The 18,462-nt window shown below is 40.5% G+C and overlaps 1 protein-coding gene across 3 annotated transcripts in view; it reads left to right on the top strand.

Moving 5' to 3' along the window:
• Positions 1–16,709, top strand: part of LOC306885542 (E3 ubiquitin-protein ligase TRIM56-like) — a 20,733-nt gene extending 4,024 nt beyond the window's left edge. For all 3 annotated transcript variants that reach the window (XM_079442142.1, XM_079442140.1, XM_079442141.1), the window contains exons 3-8: positions 575–1,209; positions 2,588–2,683; positions 3,343–3,576; positions 8,713–8,735; positions 8,989–9,134; positions 16,070–16,709. In XM_079442142.1, coding sequence (XP_079298268.1) covers positions 586–1,209; positions 2,588–2,683; positions 3,343–3,576; positions 8,713–8,735; positions 8,989–9,134; positions 16,070–16,233 — 1,287 coding nt within the window. In that variant the 5' untranslated portion in view covers positions 575–585 and the 3' untranslated portion in view covers positions 16,234–16,709. The remainder of the gene's footprint in view (positions 1–574; positions 1,210–2,587; positions 2,684–3,342; positions 3,577–8,712; positions 8,736–8,988; positions 9,135–16,069) is intronic.
• Positions 16,710–18,462: the final 1,753 nt, after the last annotated feature.

Consider the following 18,462-nt stretch of genomic DNA (forward strand, 5'->3'; position numbering starts at 1 on the left):
TCGCGCGCACACACACACACACACACACACTCTCTCGCGCACGCGCACACACTCTCGCGCGCACACACACACACACACTCTCTCTCTCACGCGCACACACACTCTCGCGCGCACACACACACGCGCACACACACACTCTCGCGCGCACACACTCTCTCGCGCGCGCACACACACACACTCACACACACTCTCTCGCGCGCACGCACCCCCCCCCTCTCTCACACACACACACGCACCCCCCCCCTCTCTCACCCCCCCCCCCCTCTCTCACACACACATAGTATGTAAACATGATTTGTATGTTGAATCGATTAATCGATAAACCGTTTTGCAGCCCTACTTCCAAGACACAACATCTGTGATTCGTAAGTACAGTATCCATACCGGTGAAGTGACTGACAGACTGACAGACATACTCTCAAAACATTAGATTCATCCGTGCCGAAGCACAACCCGCATAATGAAGATAATTCCGCAAATAACTGCAATTGGTTTCAAACACAGATGGCGACAACGAGTCAAAACGTACGGCTTGCAGCTTTAAAGATAGCTGTTGTGGTCCATCTCTCCACAGGTCTACCGATCATGGCGACGTCTGCTGGAGACAGCAGCGTTCTCGAGGAGGAGCTGACGTGTCCAGTGTGTCTGGATCTTTACCGTGATCCGCACCTGCTGCCCTGCGGACATAACTTCTGCCTGCCCTGCCTGCGCAGACTCAAGAGCCGAGCAGACCACGGCCGTCTGCGATGTCCCGAGTGCCGACAGACTCACCGCAGCTCCGCCAGCTGGCAGAAGAACTTCAAACTGGCCAACATCGCTGACGGTTTCCGCCGTCGTGGCCAATCAGAGTGCTCCTCTCAGAGCCGGAGCGACGCGTCTCGCAGACCCGCCCAGGTTCGCTGTGATTACTGTCCTGAGGACGCCAGCGAGGACGGGAAGGGTCCGGTGGCTGTTAAAACCTGCCTGAAGTGTGAAGTGTCCATGTGCCCGAAGCACGTTCAGCCTCATCTGGAGCTGCCGGCGTTCAGAGAGCATCCGCTGGTGGAGCCGCTCGGTGACATGAGGAAGAGGAAGTGTCTGGAGCACGACGAGATGTTTCGGTACTATTGCCTGGATGAGCGCTTGTTCCTCTGTAACGCCTGCACCATTGAGGGAACGCACTGTGGGCACTCCATCAAAACGCTGAAGAACACCATGAAGGATTTCAAGGTAGGTGTGATGTGTCCTGGCCCAATCACTCTTCTTATATCGGTTCACACTTATACCTCTGAATGTGGTTTCAGTAATCGGTTTCCAGTAAAGCGCTTTGAATCCCTCTACGCTATTCAGTGTTGTACGTTGTGGATGTTCTTAGCAGTGGAGTCTCAAGCATTGTGGTACAAGGCTGCATTCTTATTGGTTGCTGTTTAAGAAACACTGCTTCATGAAGCTTTGAAACCTTTTGAAATATTTTGTTTCAATATTTGTTTCAATATTTGTTTGAATTTATAAAAGTGACCTCGTTCAAAAGTTTACATCCCCTTGATTCTTAATACTGTGTTGTTCCCTGAATGATCCACATTTGTGTTTTTTGTTTAGTGATAGTTGTTCATGAATCCCTTGTTTGTCCTGAACAGTTAAACTGCCTGCTGTTCTTCAGAAAAATACTCCAGCTCCCACACATTCTTTGGTTTTCCAGCATTTGTGTGTATTTGAACCTTTTCCAACAATGACTGCATGATTATGAGATCCATCTTTTCACGCTGAGGACAACTGAGGGACTCATATGCAACTATTACAGAAGATTCAAACGCTCGCTGATGCTCCAGAAGGAAAAACATGCATTAAGAGCTGGGGGGTGAAAACTTTTGAACAGAATTGAGATGTGTACATTTTTCTTATTTTGCCTATATATTTATTTTATTTATGTTCTCATTTACTACTGCCCTGCAGAGGCTACAGAAGATAGTTAAATGTTTCTCAGAAGACAAAATAAGTTAAATTTACCCTGATCTTCAAATTCAAAATGTTTCACCCCAAATTCATTTTTTTTTTTTTTTTTTTTGTCTGTTTAGATGAGCCATCCGTAGATCAATCAAAACAAGCCCTGCAAAATCAGAAAGATGGAAAGATAAATATAAAAGCACATTGTCTGGTGTTTTAAATGGTGACACATGAAATGCATTACCATTCTGATTAATTTGACTTTTCTTCTTTAGAATACATTTCTGGTTCAAACATATATGGCTGAATGACTCTAGTACTGGGATTTATCGTTGTGTAGCATTTAACTACTTCAGTCAAAGAGCAGGTTGTCTGAGCTGGTGTAATTGGGTGGAAGCGGGGACTAATTTGCATATTCACGGTTATATTTATAGTTAGTTATTTTCAGGCCATTCAATACACAAAGTTTCTTCAATATATACTTTCCTCATCCATTTGATGAAGTGGAGCGCACAAATGGCGTTGAGGATTCTCTGAAGGGAAGTGCTTAAGGAAGTTTGAGTGTCTAAAAGCGAAACGAAACACCTCAAGTTTTGCATGATCAGCCCTCACATTTCAGACGTGAGATAACTCTTGTTCTCTCTGTCTCTGTTGTCTTCTCTAGACCCATCTTGACATTGAGCTGCAGAAGACGAACAGAAAGATCCTTAAAGCTGAAAAAAATCGACTGGAACAAAAGGAGATTGAACAACACAACAAGGTGAAGTTCATTCTGTGGCATTAGTTCACGTCCAGGTTACACACCAGCGTTTTTGAAAAAAGTTGCCAGACACTGTTTTCACTAAAGTGTAATGGCCCCTAGAATATATTGTTTTATGAATATCTGAATGTGCAATACATCGAAATAAAGAAGGGAGCCTCTACTTTTAATGAAAAAAAATCCTTTTTTTTAGCTGAGAAAATATATATATATATATATATATATATATATATATATATATATATATATATATATATATATATTTATATATATTTTTTTTTTTTTTTGTTTCGTTTTTTTATATCAAAGACTACATCTGGCTCATATTCAGTATGATAATGAAAACACAGAGTGGATCATTTCCATCAGTACTCTCAAAGCTTCACAGTCCTTTACCGCTTTCTGGATCCACATTTCACTCAGTAGCATTAGTCACATTAAATCACATTAAATCACATTATTTTCCATATGCATATGCTTGGATATGAGATCGCTGGTTTCTGTGTCTTCCTCGCCTGTGTTTTTGATCGAGTGATTCTGTACTCATTCAGGAGATGTGTAATAGCGCCCTCGAGTGTATAACGGTGAAAACACAGAAACACGTTAAATGCTGTGTTTGGTGGGAAAGAGTTTAGAGTGAACACAATGCTGTGTTCCAGGCCTACCGTGACGACACAGACCAACACCTGGATGCTTTCCGAGAGACTTCTATTGCACATCTGGATGCTTTTCTGTCCTCTCTGCGTGAATGCCTCCGCACTTACGACGGTGAGCAGTGTTTGGGAATCCAGCAGAGCCTGAGTCAGATAACACAAGATCAAACCCGTCTACAAGAGGTTCACTCGGGCTTTGAGAGGCTTCTGCAGGAGAGCGACGCTTTCCAGTTCATTAAGGTGCATTTTACACACACAAATACTGAATTTTTCAAATGATCTGTGACGTTTCTTCACACAAACCTAAACTGTTTTGTTGTCGGACTGGTTGTAATCATTTGAACCAAGTCTGATATCTCTAGAAGCGTGAAGTCTGGTCCATTTGCATTTAATTCTGACCCAGAACGGACCTCTTAAAAGGGGAAAATCAAAATCAACCAACCAGTTTCAGTTTTTGCATAACGATTTAGGGGCAGGTTTATCTGAAATGGTTTATACAACAATAGTAGACCGATGCGCGTGAGTAAATAATGACAGAAATGTAATTTTAGGGTGATCTATCCCTTTAATGAGAGTCGGCTGCATGTTTAGTGTCCTGTCCCTTTAAGAGCTGCACGCATCTAATATACAGACATGCATCTGTTTACTTTCATTTTAAACATAACCAACTGAGTCTATACATAAACCTTGTGTGTTTTGACAGTATTAACTCAAAAGATAACTTGGTTGATGTTTCTTGATAATTTGCACAATTTTCATGGCCCCCAGAATATTTTGTTGTATGAATATTTGAACACAACACATCAAAATAAAGAGAGCCTCTGCTTTTAAACAAACAAACAAACAAAATCAGTTTTATTCTAGCTTCAAACATTTTATTTATGTAATCTTGAATGTAGGTTTCATAATTTTTTTTTTTTTTTTTTTAAATCACATTTTTATCAAAGACTACATTATTTGGATTATATTAAGTACGATGATCCTCACGGTCCTCGTCCACTTCCTGGATCCACATTTCACTCAGTAGCATTAGGCAGTTTTGATTTATATTGTTTTTATTAAGGATTGCAGTATTTTTTTTATAGGCATCTGCTTGCATATGAAATTGCTAATTTCTGCTCATTTGCTCATATCTTATATTGTAATATTTTTGCAATACTATATTATACTCTTTGCTCCTGTCTGTCTTGTCTTGTCTGTCTGTCTGTCTGTCTGTCTGTCTGTCTATCTGTCTATCTTGTCTGTCTGTCTTGTCTGTCTTGTCTATCTGTCTTTGTCTGTCTATCTGTCTGTCTTGTCTATCTGTCTGTCTTGTCTTTGTCTGTCTTGTCTTGTCTTGTCTTGTCTATCTGTCTGTCTGTCTTGTCTGTCTTGTCTTGTCTTGTCTTGTCTGTCTATCTGTCTGTCTGTCTTGTCTGTCTGTCTTGTCTTGTCTGTCTGTCTGTCTGTCTTGTCTGTCTGTCTGTCTTGTCTTGTCTGTCTATCTGTCTGTCTGTCTTGTCTGTCTTGTCTGTCTTGTCTATCTGTCTGTCTTGTCTATCTGTCTGTCTTGTCTGTCTTGTCTGTCTTGTCTGTCTGTCTTGTCTGTCCTGTCTGTCTGTCTGTCTTGTCTGTCCTGTCTGTCTTGTCTGTCCTGTCTGTCTTGTCCTGTCTGTCTTGTCTGTCTTGTCTGTCTGTCTATCTGTCTGTCTGTCATGTCTGTCTTGTCTGTCCTGTCTGTCTGTCTTGTCTTGTCCTGTCTGTCTTGTCTGTCTTGTCTGTCTGTCTGTCTTGTCTATCTGTCTGTCTTGTCTGTCTGTCTGTCTTGTCTGTCTTGTCTGTCTTGTCTGTCTGTCTGTCTTGTCTGTCTGTCTGTCTTGTCTGTCTTGTCTGTCTATCTGTCTATCTGTCTGTCTTGTCTGTCTTGTCTGTCTGTCTGTCTATCTGTCTGTCTTGTCTGTCTGTCTTGTCTATCTGTCTGTCTTGTCTGTCTTGTCTGTCTGTCTGTCTGTCTGTCTGTCTTGTCTGTCTATCTGTCTATCTGTCTTGTCTGTCTGTCTGTCTATCTGTCTGTCTTGTCTATCTGTCTGTCTGTCTTGTCTGTCTTGTCTGTCTGTCTTGTCTGTCTTGTCTTGTCTTGTCTGTCTATCTGTCTTGTCTTGTCTGTCTGTCTATCTGTCTGTCTTGTCTGTCTGTCTTGTCTATCTGTCTGTCTTGTCTGTCTGTCTTGTCTGTCTGTCTGTCTTGTCTGTCTGTCTGTCTATCTGTCTGTCTTGTCTGTCTTGTCTGTCTTGTCTTGTCTTGTCTGTCTGTCTGTCTATCTGTCTGTCTGTCTTGTCTGTCTTGTCTTGTCTGTCTATCTGTCTGTCTATCTGTCTATCTGTCTGTCTTGTCTGTCTTGTCTATCTGTCTGTCTGTCTTGTCTTGTCTTGTCTGTCTGTCTATCTGTCTTGTCTGTCTTGTCTTGTCTTGTCTATCTGTCTGTCTTGTCTTGTCTGTCTTGTCTTGTCTGTCTGTCTGTCTTGTCTGTCTATCTGTCTGTCTTGTCTGTCTTGTCTATCTGTCTGTCTGTCTTGTCTTGTCTTGTCTTGTCTTGTCTTGTCTTGTCTGTCTGTCTATCTGTCTTGTCTGTCTTGTCTTGTCTTGTCTTGTCTTGTCTATCTGTCTGTCTTGTCTTGTCTGTCTTGTCTTGTCTTGTCTTGTCTGTCTTGTCTTGTCTTGTCTTGTCTGTCTGTCTGTCTATCTGTCTATCTGTCTGTCTTGTCTGTCTTGTCTATCTGTCTGTCTGTCTTGTCTTGTCTTGTCTTGTCTGTCTGTCTATCTGTCTGTCTTGTCTTGTCTGTCTTGTCTTGTCTGTCTTGTCTTGTCTGTCTGTCTGTCTTGTCTGTCTGTCTGTCTATCTGTCTATCTGTCTGTCTTGTCTGTCTTGTCTATCTGTCTGTCTGTCTTGTCTTGTCTTGTCTGTCTGTCTGTCTTGTCTGTCTGTCTATCTGTCTATCTGTCTGTCTTGTCTGTCTTGTCTATCTGTCTGTCTGTCTTGTCTTGTCTTGTCTTGTCTGTCCTGTCTGTCTGTCTGTCTTGTCTGTCCTGTCTGTCTTGTCTGTCCTGTCTGTCTTGTCCTGTCTGTCTTGTCTGTCTTGTCTGTCTGTCTATCTGTCTGTCTGTCATGTCTGTCTTGTCTGTCCTGTCTGTCTGTCTTGTCTTGTCCTGTCCTGTCTGTCTTGTCTGTCTTGTCTGTCTTGTCTGTCTGTCTGTCTTGTCTATCTGTCTATCTGTCTGTCTTGTCTGTCTGTCTATCTGTCTGTCTTGTCTGTCTTGTCTGTCTATCTGTCTGTCTGTCTTGTCTGTCTGTCTGTCTTGTCTGTCTTGTCTGTCTATCTGTCTATCTGTCTGTCTTGTCTGTCTTGTCTGTCTATCTGTCTATCTTGTCTGTCTGTCTTGTCTGTCTTGTCTGTCTTGTCTGTCTGTCTTGTCTGTCTATCTGTCTGTCTTGTCTGTCTTGTCTGTCTGTCTGTCTGTCTATCTGTCTTGTCTGTCTATCTGTCTATCTGTCTTGTCTGTCTGTCTGTCTATCTGTCTGTCTTGTCTATCTGTCTGTCTGTCCTGTCTGTCTTGTCTGTCTTGTCTTGTCTTGTCTTGTCTTGTCTGTCTATCTGTCTTGTCTTGTCTGTCTGTCTATCTGTCTGTCTTGTCTGTCTGTCTATCTGTCTATCTGTCTGTCTTGTCTGTCTGTCTTGTCTTGTCTGTCTGTCTTGTCTGTCTGTCTGTCTTGTCTGTCTGTCTGTCTTGTCTGTCTGTCTGTCTTGTCTTGTCTTGTCTGTCTGTCTTGTCTGTCTTGTCTTGTCTGTCTGTCTGTCTATCTGTCTATCTGTCTGTCTTGTCTGTCTTGTCTGTCTATCTGTCTGTCTGTCTTGTCTTGTCTTGTCTTGTCTTGTCTTGTCTGTCTGTCTATCTGTCTTGTCTGTCTTGTCTTGTCTTGTCTTGTCTTGTCTATCTGTCTGTCTTGTCTTGTCTGTCTTGTCTTGTCTTGTCTGTCTGTCTGTCTTGTCTGTCTATCTGTCTATCTGTCTGTCTTGTCTGTCTTGTCTATCTGTCTGTCTGTCTTGTCTTGTCTTGTCTTGTCTTGTCTTGTCTGTCTGTCTATCTGTCTTGTCTGTCTTGTCTTGTCTTGTCTTGTCTATCTGTCTGTCTTGTCTTGTCTGTCTTGTCTTGTCTTGTCTGTCTTGTCTTGTCTTGTCTGTCTGTCTGTCTATCTGTCTATCTGTCTGTCTTGTCTGTCTTGTCTATCTGTCTGTCTGTCTTGTCTTGTCTTGTCTTGTCTTGTCTGTCTGTCTATCTGTCTGTCTTGTCTTGTCTGTCTTGTCTTGTCTTGTCTGTCTTGTCTTGTCTGTCTGTCTGTCTTGTCTGTCTGTCTGTCTATCTGTCTATCTGTCTGTCTTGTCTGTCTTGTCTATCTGTCTGTCTGTCTTGTCTTGTCTTGTCTTGTCTGTCTTGTCTTGTCTGTCTTGTCTTGTCTGTCTGTCTGTCTGTCTTGTCTGTCTGTCTGTCTATCTGTCTATCTGTCTGTCTTGTCTGTCTTGTCTATCTGTCTGTCTGTCTTGTCTTGTCTTGTCTGTCTGTCTATCTGTCTGTCTTGTCTGTCTTGTCTTGTCTGTCTGTCTGTCTGTCTATCTGTCTGTCTGTCTTGTCTTGTCTTGTCTTGTCTGTCTGTCTGTCTATCTGTCTTGTCTTGTCTTGTCTTGTCTTGTCTGTCTGTCTTGTCTTGTCTTGTCTTGTCTTGTCCTGTCTGTCATCTCACAGCTTCACTGTATAGCGGAGGCTGTACAGACACACAGACAATTCACACACATTCTTTCTCGAATCATGGCAGAAGCAGGATAATTAGTGCTGGTGTATGTTAAAGGCATAGAATAATTCATATTGAACATTATATAAATTATTCACCTTGTTCAAAACCCGAGGGTCAGCCGTGCTCCAGGAAGCGATCACCAATGGTTTTCTTCAGTCGTGTAAACAGACGGGACAAAACAAATCTGATATGGTCAAAAGATTAGATCTGTGCAAACGCAGCCAAAGCAAAACTTATGATTCTCTCCTCGGTCTCTACGTTAAATGGTACTAAGTGCAAAAAAGTATTTGATGCCCCCGACCTCACAAGCAAATCTAGAAACTTTATCAAAACCACATTGTGGCAGCTGGTCAAATCCTGTTCATGGCCAATCAGATTAGAGTCTTTAACTATGAGTCTGTGAATAGTTATAGAAAACAGATTATTTCCAATTATGACACATTATTTGTATCATCTAGAACTTGTTCCTTGTCAGGCATTTTGAACACAACCTACATTTGAAAAAGTCAATGCTAATATTTTTGGGGTTTCTCTTGGGTTTCTTTCAGGATTACAATTCATCTATAAAAAGGTAAGACGGACTTTGATTTAGAGGTTCTTTCACACATTTTCATGAGCGTGTTCGGTTTGTCCACAGTCACATTATCTTCTAAAACACTGTGTGTGCGTGTGTGTGTGCGCGTGCGTGTGTGTGCGTGTGTGCGCGTGTGCGTGTGCGCGTGTGTGCGTGTGTGCGCGTGTGTGCGCGTGTGTGCGCGTGTGTGCGCGTGTGTGTGTGCGTGTGTGCGTGTGTGCGTGTGTGCGTGTGTGTGTGTGTGTGTCAGGTTCCGGCGGCTGCTGATAAAGCCTCTGTTTTTCCCTGATGAGCCCACAGTCGACACCGAGCCGCTGTATGAAACGATGGAAGGAAAGATGGGCGAGTTCATAGCTGAACTGCGGCAGGACGCCGGCACGCTCCTCAGCACCATCTGTGAGTCTGATATCTGCTTATAGTCTATTTTTATTAGACATATAACATTGTAGAATAGCCTGGAGAACTATATGAATAACCACGGAAACTTTAGGCCGCTGTGAGTCTCTTCTGTGAGTCCAGTAAGAAGCACTCGAGTTCAGATCAGAGTTCTCCAGAACAAATCACGTCTCTTTCATTTAAACTAGTTTAAAGCCAAATAAATCTGAGCTGTTATTCTCATCAACTCCGATGCAGAAACAGTGCAACAACGATGCAGTTAGAAGACGTTTCAATCCACAAATCACCCACATTTACCATAGTTTTACTGTAACACTAACGGTAACAATGGTACAGTGGCAGAAAAGCAGGATATTCATATTGAGTATTATTATATTATTAATATACTAAATGTTAAAGGAGTAATGGAATATAATAACAGTATGTTGTTAATTATTCTATCAATTTGTAATATTACATGTTCAGTGCTACCAGATCAGGAGCTGGTGCCACTGCTCTCCAATGTTAGTCTGGAGCCCTGGTAATATTAATTATACTGTAAAACATTACTGTAATTTGAAATTTCATCTAATTGTAAATTAAATGTATAGCTTTAGTAAACCATTTTTGCCGCCGGTTTTGCCTCTGCCGCTCATTATTGATCGATTAAACTCCTGCGTTTGATTAACAAACAAATAATACAGCTGTGAGTCTCGCTGTTCTGTTTATAAAAGAGCGAGCCGGTCGCCCATTGGTTTAGAGCCTTGTAAGATTTTAAACCAATCACTGAGCTTTCCTCCAACACTCACCGCCAAGGCCACGCCTCCACAGCTGGCGACCGATTGTGCTGCATTTAGACTAAACACACGACAGAAAACATTAAAGAAACTGGATGGGGTGCTGGATAAATTTAAAATATGTAAATCAATGCAAAAGAACATTAGTAAATATGTGACCCTAGACCACAAAATCAGCCATAAGGGTCCATTTTTTTAAATTGAGATGTACAAATGATCTGAATAAATGATCTTTCCATTGATGTCTGGTGTGTTAGGATTGGACAATATTTGGCTGAGATACAACTCTTTGAAAATCTGGAATCTGAGGGTGCAAAAAAATCTAAATATCCTCCTGAGACCCAACTATGCAGTTTTTGAGACCTCACATGTCCACTGTAGAGGACACCGGGACTAAAAGCATGTTTATTATGCATTTTAAGAGACAACAATTGAATAGTAAAATTAATTATATATCCATTTTGTTATTAAATATTAGATATTATTATGAAAAGCTGGCCATTTATTACTAACAATATGACAATTCCTTTTTCAACACACTGTCCCAACAGCAACAAATTAATATGCAAATTAGATACAGTATACATACACTGTTTAATGGAAAAAACAGTTTATGGAATTTTTTACACACATATTGCATGAAACAAAATGGAATATCAAATCATTTTGTTATATATTTTGTAACATAGTTGAGAATCATCCTTAAAAAAAATCCTGAAACCTAAAAATCGATTGTTGATTTAAACAAAAATTCCATTGTTTTTGCCTTTTTGATGTCTATTCATGCCATTTTATTTTTAGAAAAAACTTAGTCCTAGTGTCTTCTTCAAAGGACATTGAATAAAACGTGAATATATATATATATTTTTTTTTCAAAAATGTTAATTTTTCCATTTTTTTCTAATGCTCTAAATAATGCAATGACATGAAAAAATACTAAGTTCACAAAACTTTTTTCTTTCTTTTTTTGAGAGGGGGGTCTCCGGAGGATATTAAGAAAAAGTTGTTCAAATGAAGTTTTTAGCAACACATTTTACTAATCTGAAAATGAAGTTTTGATATATTTACAGTAGAAAATGTACAAAATATCTTCATGGAACATGATCTTAATATCCTAATGATTTTTGTCATAAAATAAAAATGTATAATTTTGATCCATATAATGTATTGTTGTCTATTGCTACAGATATACATGTGTTACTCATGACTGCTTTTGTGCTGCAGGGTCACATATTGTTTTTAAACTAAATTTAGATGATGATCCATTCAATCGATGTTCATAATACAAGTGAATAACTGCGTTTTTTTTTTTTTGTTTGTTTTAGTAATAAAAATAATAATAATAAAAAATAATATATATATATATACTGTATATGGCATTCAGCTTCAAACAATGGCATAAATCTGTTCAAAATAAATATTAATAATCGCAATTACAATCTCAAGGGCATAATTTGCAATCATAATTTTTGTCATAATCGTGCAGCCCTAACGAATACCCACAATTATGACACAATACCATAGTGCAGTTAGTGTTACTACAGTAAATCTATGGTAAATGATGGTGATTGTAGTCTTCTGACTGTATTGTTGCGCAGTGTTGCTCCTGTTTGTTATTTATTTATTGTTTGTTTGTTTGTTAATTAAGTTGCGTCACAACCTTAAATTAGTGTCCACAAAGCGTTTTTATTGTAATCAATAATGTGTCCTGATGTAGAGGTGGGCGAGATACCGGTAAACACAATTAACTGTTAGACATTTGGCAGCCAGTAGAGATTTTGGGCTATCGTCGCTATCGCAGTTACACGCTTGCGTGACGTTGATGTGCTACGTGGTAATGAAAACTTATCGTTTGCATGCATTTATAAGCATTGCGTTTTAAAAACCAGTGATTTTAATTTGCAGAAACGCAATCAGTTGAGAAAGGCAGCTAATTTCGTTCAGTGCACGGTCTAAAGTAGGGTGACCAGATGAGATTGGTTGAAATTCGGGACGGGGGGACGGGGGGGTAATGAATAATAAATAATAAAGATAATGAATTTCAAACGAAAGTGACTGAACCAATCATGTTTTTATTAATATAAGTAGCCTACATATACATATAATAATATAGAAGTAACGTTAGGCTATTTTTATACTTCAAACTGAAGTTAATGAACCAATCATATTTTTATTAACAAGTACATATGCATATAAATTGATATAGCCTAATACGTAGGCTATAGAAGTATTATTTTGAACACGGTGCGTCGCCCTCGACCGGTCTGACTTCTGCCTGCACTTTCAACTGTCCTAACGGCTGCTGCAACTTGCGCTCTCTTCATCTACTCTATAAAGCAAAAAGGGGACAAAAAGGTCGTATTGTCTTTGTGCATATAGCCTAGATGAATTAGATAAATTAATAGAAACAATATAACTTTAAATTCACACTTGAGCTATATAGCCTACCGAGGTTGTGGAGGCTCGACATCAGCATATTTTGCAGAGCTTTTCACTGCTGCCAGCACTCCCGTCTTTCCCAGGATGCATTTATGGAACTCTGCACAAGTCATCATTAAATTCATTTTTACTTTGATTTCGCTGCGGACCAGGTTAAATGAGCACCTGTTTCTCACATCGGTCCAGGCACCTTTCATTATTGAAAACACTCGTTCCGAGTAAGCATTGCTCACGGGGATGCTCCAAATGAAAGACAGTAGCTTGGCATACTGTGGGAACGCAGACGTGCTCCTGAGTGCTTGGGCCCAAAGCGCACCTACAGGGTGACTGTGTATTTCCAGATGAGGCAATCTCTCTTTCAGAACACAGCTCTCGTTGTAGAGCTCATCCAGGTCGAGTTCATCATGCATCTGAAGGGCGGATACAGCGGCCGTTAATTCCCTGTAGATGATTTCTTGCTTTTCCTTAAGATTGAAACACTGGATGTTGAACAGGTGCCCGGATTCTGAGAAGTTGAACCATTTCTCAAGGTATTGCTCCGCGATATCATAAAAATGTGTGAATTCTCTCTTGAGCCTGTCAACCCTAAGATTAACGGAGGAGAGGAGGACGCGGTCAACTTTTGCTCCGAAAAAAGCATCTTTTTTGCGCTGCTGGAGTTTGGTTCGGAGGCCACTCATAAGTGCATATACTTCAACTGAGGTGAGACTGTCACTCTCAAGACTCAGCACAGCACCAGTAAAAAGCTTTAAAGTGTTTTGCAAGAAGAAGAGTGTGACCTCCAGCTCGCTGCATTCATCTTCCTCTCCATGCTCGTTAACCTGGAGCGCATCCCAGAGGACACGGGGGCACTCGTCCTGTCCCAGTGACAAGAAGTAGCTGCGCACCGCTGGCCAGGTGTTGACAAGTCTGTCAATTGCAGGGTGCAGGCTCAACCAGCGTGTCGGGACGTGACGCAACAGTGTTTGGTACTCCATGTCAGCAAATTCAAACATTTCTTTGAGGGTGGAAACTCTCTTCGCAGAACAGCTGAAATGGTTAAATGATTTTATGACGATAGTCTCCACATCTATTTGCAGTGCATTGCTGGCACGTTTTACTGCATTGTGTATTATATGAGCTGGGCAGTTTGCAGGAAGGATCTTGCTGTTGATTTTTTTTAGATTTTGGTAAATGGAGTGTTTTCTGCCGAAATTCACTGCCGCGTTGTCAGCCGAGTAAGCCGAGATGTTATTGATGCTGAGTTTGTGTTCCTTTAATTTATTCAGTAAAGTGTCAGTGACGGCATCTGCGCTCTCGGCTGCTTGATCAAAGAAATCAAGAACTCTGTTCTGGATGCCCTGCTCAGGAGTCCAGAGTCTCACAGAGATCGGGAATGTTTTCACATTGCCTTTATTAGAGGCATCGGTTGAAATGGAAAAGAATATATCTTTTGACTCGAGGCATTGGGAGAAGTCAGATGCGAGGGGTGCCAGGACGTTTGTGTCCAGTGCTTCAGCTTTTGTGCGACCGCAGCTAACGAGTTTAGCTATGCCCGAATCCGAGTACAGTTTTGGTGTTAACTTCATCGCACAGTCAAGCGATCTGTATGATTGTTGGTGGGTCACACAGTGGAACACGGAGGTCAGCTCAGCAGCAGCTATTTTATTATACATGGAATCATCCTGCTTCTTAAAGAAGGACGAGACCAACTTGTTGGTCTGTGCTGTCGCGGTGTTGGTACAGTGTAATTTGCTGCTAGCATGCAGCCTAACATCTGCCTTCCCCCCCGTGAGAGACACCAAACTCTTTCCTACACACTTTGCAGAACGCTTTACTTTCATCATGTAGGGCTTTTGCAATCCATGGATACCTGTCCACCCACTCCTCCCGGTACCTGCAGAGACGTTTTAGCTTTTTTGCAGCATGTTGGGGTTCCGGTACACCAGCCATGTCAATTTCATGAATGAAAATGTGCTTATCAGTGCATATCTTAATGCGCGCCTACGGTATATCTAAAAAAAAAAAAAACAAGATGCTGCAGCCAATGAGCAGCCGGCGGGGGCTGGTTGCCAGGCTGCAGGATGACTCAACCTCGCTCCACGGACAGTTTTTTATGTTTTATCAGACAATAACTATTTAAGATTTTGCTTCAGTTTAATTTTCGGGACAATTAGAGCGGGATTCGGGACAGCAGCTTAGATTTCGGGACTGTCCCGAATTTTTCAGTACGTCTGGTCACCCTAGTCTAAAGCCCGGTACACACCAAGCCGACGCCGACAAACTAGTGTCGATGAAAGCAGACTGCGGGGTCGGCTCACGTCGGCAGCGCCTGGGTCCAAAGTGTCCCTGACACACCAAGCCGACGCTCGACACCCGACGGTCAAGTAGCACGTCCGTTCTGTGCCTTTCTCACGCAATGGTTCGACAGCTGAACAGCCAATCAAAATGATCAGATGGCCGACTGACCGACGAGCTCATTCAACATGTCGAATCTGCCGAAAAAAAGGCGATGAGGAGTTGGCCGACAGCGCGGAACACACTGAGAAAACTTAGTCGGCCGACGAACAAAAACTGCCCGACGGCCGACCGTTGGCTCGGTGTGTACCGGGCTTAAGAGGCGCGTGAAGACGGTGCTCATGGGATTGAGTTATTTTTTGCCGCTTTATAGGCCTCGAGTGGTTAAATACACACAATGATGTGTCAGAATGATGGTATTTGCAAGTATCCTCATAAACAGTAATTTAGGTCATAAGTGAAGAAAGCGTCTGAGAAAGAAAGCATGTGTGTAGCAGTATATTGGATCCGGGCAGCTCTTAAAGTGACAGCAGTCTAAAATCCCTGCTGTCTGTCATTCATGTTAATCAAAGTCAGAAAATATCTCACTGCTCTTGATTAAATCACTTTCATGCAAACATGTTTTTACTTTATACACCTAAGAATATGCAGGGTTTTTATACTTTTGATTACAATGTATCTAACATTTCATTTATCTGTTCTACCGTAAATTTGTATTTTATTTTTTTGTCATAATGCTTGTAAATTAGTTTATTTAATCTCTGACTGTTTACTTGTCTTTAGTGTCAATATCACAAAACAAAAGAATACTAGCCTAAATTTAAAAAGGCTCAGTAAAGACAAGAATTGTGAAATGTGTTTTTGCTTGGACCGAGCAGAGCGCTGTTATCATCAGTTATCTAAAGAGATGTGGTTATTGGCTGTACATAACTATACATGTTAAAGTAATACTGTTTGTGTTCACTGAATAACAAGGAGTGGTAAGGTTTGCAGGATTGTTTTGCACACAATATTAAACATTCCTGAAACTTCCAGCATCACAACTGCGATATGAATAATATATAATAAACAAATCAAGTACATTTGCAGAAAGCACACACTTTGTTCAGGCTTATTTTGCATTTTAGGTTTATTTTTGACCACAAAGACAGAAAAATCTATTTCCAAAAGCATAAACATAACATTTGAAAAGCTATAATTACTGTACTCAGAGAATGTTATAACATGAAGACGGTTTTATGTTCTCATTTATGGTTTTATTTTTAATGTACTTGTAAAGCTATTATTTTATTAGAATACTGTTTTCATATGCTTGATACTTATAGTTATGGTTTACTAGTTTTTTTATAGTTTTTGGTGGATTGTATTAAAAAAAAACAAATAAATCTGAACATCCGGTCTTGAGCATTAAGATCATTTTGTTGTTTTGTTTCTGTTTTGAAGGTGAATTTGAAGCAGGGGATGCTGAGGAGGTGGAGGATGATGATGAAGATGAGGATGAGGATGATGAAGATGAGGAGGAGATGAGGAGTGAGGAAGAGGAGGAGCAGAACCTCACTGACTCTGGAGATGAAGAATATACGCCGGAGGAGGATGAGGAAGACTAGAAGATGATCTGCACTTGAGTTCCCGGAGCCAAAGTCTTCATACTCCTGTGATCTTACACAGAGCTCATCATGCAGTGGACTGTCGTTTGAAGCTTCGGTCAAATGTTTGTTTTGCCATTTATTCTAACAGAAAATTAGAAAAAAATATTATAGACAGCAGGTGACTCTGTGGCACTTGAGTGTTGAACCTGAGAAATCGTGAGTGAAAACTACTAATATCTCAGGAAATGGGATGGGATAGGGGGTATAAATAAAAACATGTCGAAAAAAATTCCAGTCAGGTATGTTTAAAAGTTCAGGGTATATACTAGCAATTTGGGATGGGCTCCATTTGCACTTTTGGTTTCCAAGTTGGTTCCAGTATATTTTGCTTTGCTTTTTTTTTTTCTCCCACCATCTTGATGAAATAAAGTTTTATAGCTTTTTGCAATTTTTTGTAATTGTGTTAGAAAATGTATAATAAAGTATAGATTCATAAAAACAACAAAAAAAAGCTGATTTGTTTGTCTTCAGTAAACTTCTATTTAAATATTTGGAGACACTCGGAGGAGAGAGAAAAGATTGATGGATTGTTAACATCTACTTCATTAAGTTTTCTTTTAAACGAAACAAGATGTGAAACAAAGCAACTACAGAAACCCACAACCCATGCCTGGAAGACTTCAAGAATATAAGAGTGTAGAAATACAACAAACACTCAATCTGGATACAGAATACATGCATAAAGACAAATCCGCATACATTCAGTCTTAAGGATTTATTCCTGAATATTTATTTTTATAGACAAGTATTTTCTACATATGAACTAGTTGATCCATGTAGCTTGTGGTTCAGTAATAATCTGGGTAACAAAGACTACAGAATTAAAGGGACTTTGGTAATATTGAGAGCTGTGTTTGTCTTTATTCAGTCATTATCATCATCGTTCCAGAGGATAGTACAAATAAAATGTCTTCAGGATTGCAGGACTTTGGCCCATCTTAAGAAACAGACAGTGATAACACATTGAATAAAATCTAATAATAAGAGAAATCTTTAAGTTTACTTGCTCGGTTAAAATTATTAAAGCTAAAATAAAGCTACTTTAGTACACTAAAATAAATCTCAAACACGAAACTAATTTGTAAAGTACATCACTGTAGCCAGATGAGCTCAAACATGAATACCAGGTCTATGAATAAAGCTTGAGCTCTTAAAATATAGATTTCTCAAAGAGCAACGACTGCTGCAATTTGAGACTTAAAGGTGCCATAGAATGAAAAACTGTCTTTACCCTGGCATATTTAAATAATAACAGTTCTGTACATGGAAATGACATACAGTGAGCCTCAAACACCATAGTTTCCTCCTTCATATGTAAATCTCGTGATTAAAAAAGAGCACTGAAAAACAGGCGAATCAGAACATAACACCGACTGTGACGCAACGGTCAGGATCACCACGCCCCCAACATTTGCATAAACCCGCCCTTGTTCTAAGCCGGCCGAACCATCAGAAGCTCTGCAGGTATTGTAAATAAACAAGCGCGGACAACAGCGAAAATAACACAATAAATGTTATGTTCCAGGCCGTGCAGGGGGTGTGAAGTGCAGGGATGGGTTGGTGTCTGTATTCAGAAAGGCACAGAAAGCAAATAACGCGAGCCACTAAAGGGACATGGTTAGCTCCTTGCTAGCGGTAGCCTGTTACAGTACATAAGATTTCACTCTCAGTAAGGAGAGATGAGGATGATGGCGAATGACTTACAGATCCTGAGCACCACTGACAAGCATCTGATCTTGTGAAATGTGTGGTAAGTACTGTTGCTCCATAATGTAAACATAGTTTGTGTGATCGCGTCTCTTGAAAGTGAACTATAACGCGATCGATGGATCGTTCAAAAGCAGTTTCAATGCCTCGCATATTAATAACGGCTCCCTGATGCCCGCGTTTTATATACAGTATAATTACCCGACGATATAACTGCGAGAGAAAGTATTTAAATATATATTTTCCTCCCTGTGCTTCCTTCTTGCTGACGAGCCGTACTGTGAAACAGCCAATCAGAGCAGAGCTCATTATTATTCATGACCCTGCCAAATAAGCCAATAACAGACCGTTTCATTCTAGGCAGAAATCCTAGGGTTGTAAATGGACATGTAAAATCGTTTCTGGAGATGTTTTGCCCTTACCTAAGCCACATACTAGGTGTGTGCGATACTACAAATTTTGGTATCGATCCGATACCGA

Source organism: Barbus barbus, assembly GCF_936440315.1.
Source record: "Barbus barbus genome assembly, chromosome: 2".
In the NCBI taxonomy this organism is placed as follows: domain Eukaryota; kingdom Metazoa; phylum Chordata; class Actinopteri; order Cypriniformes; family Cyprinidae; genus Barbus; species Barbus barbus.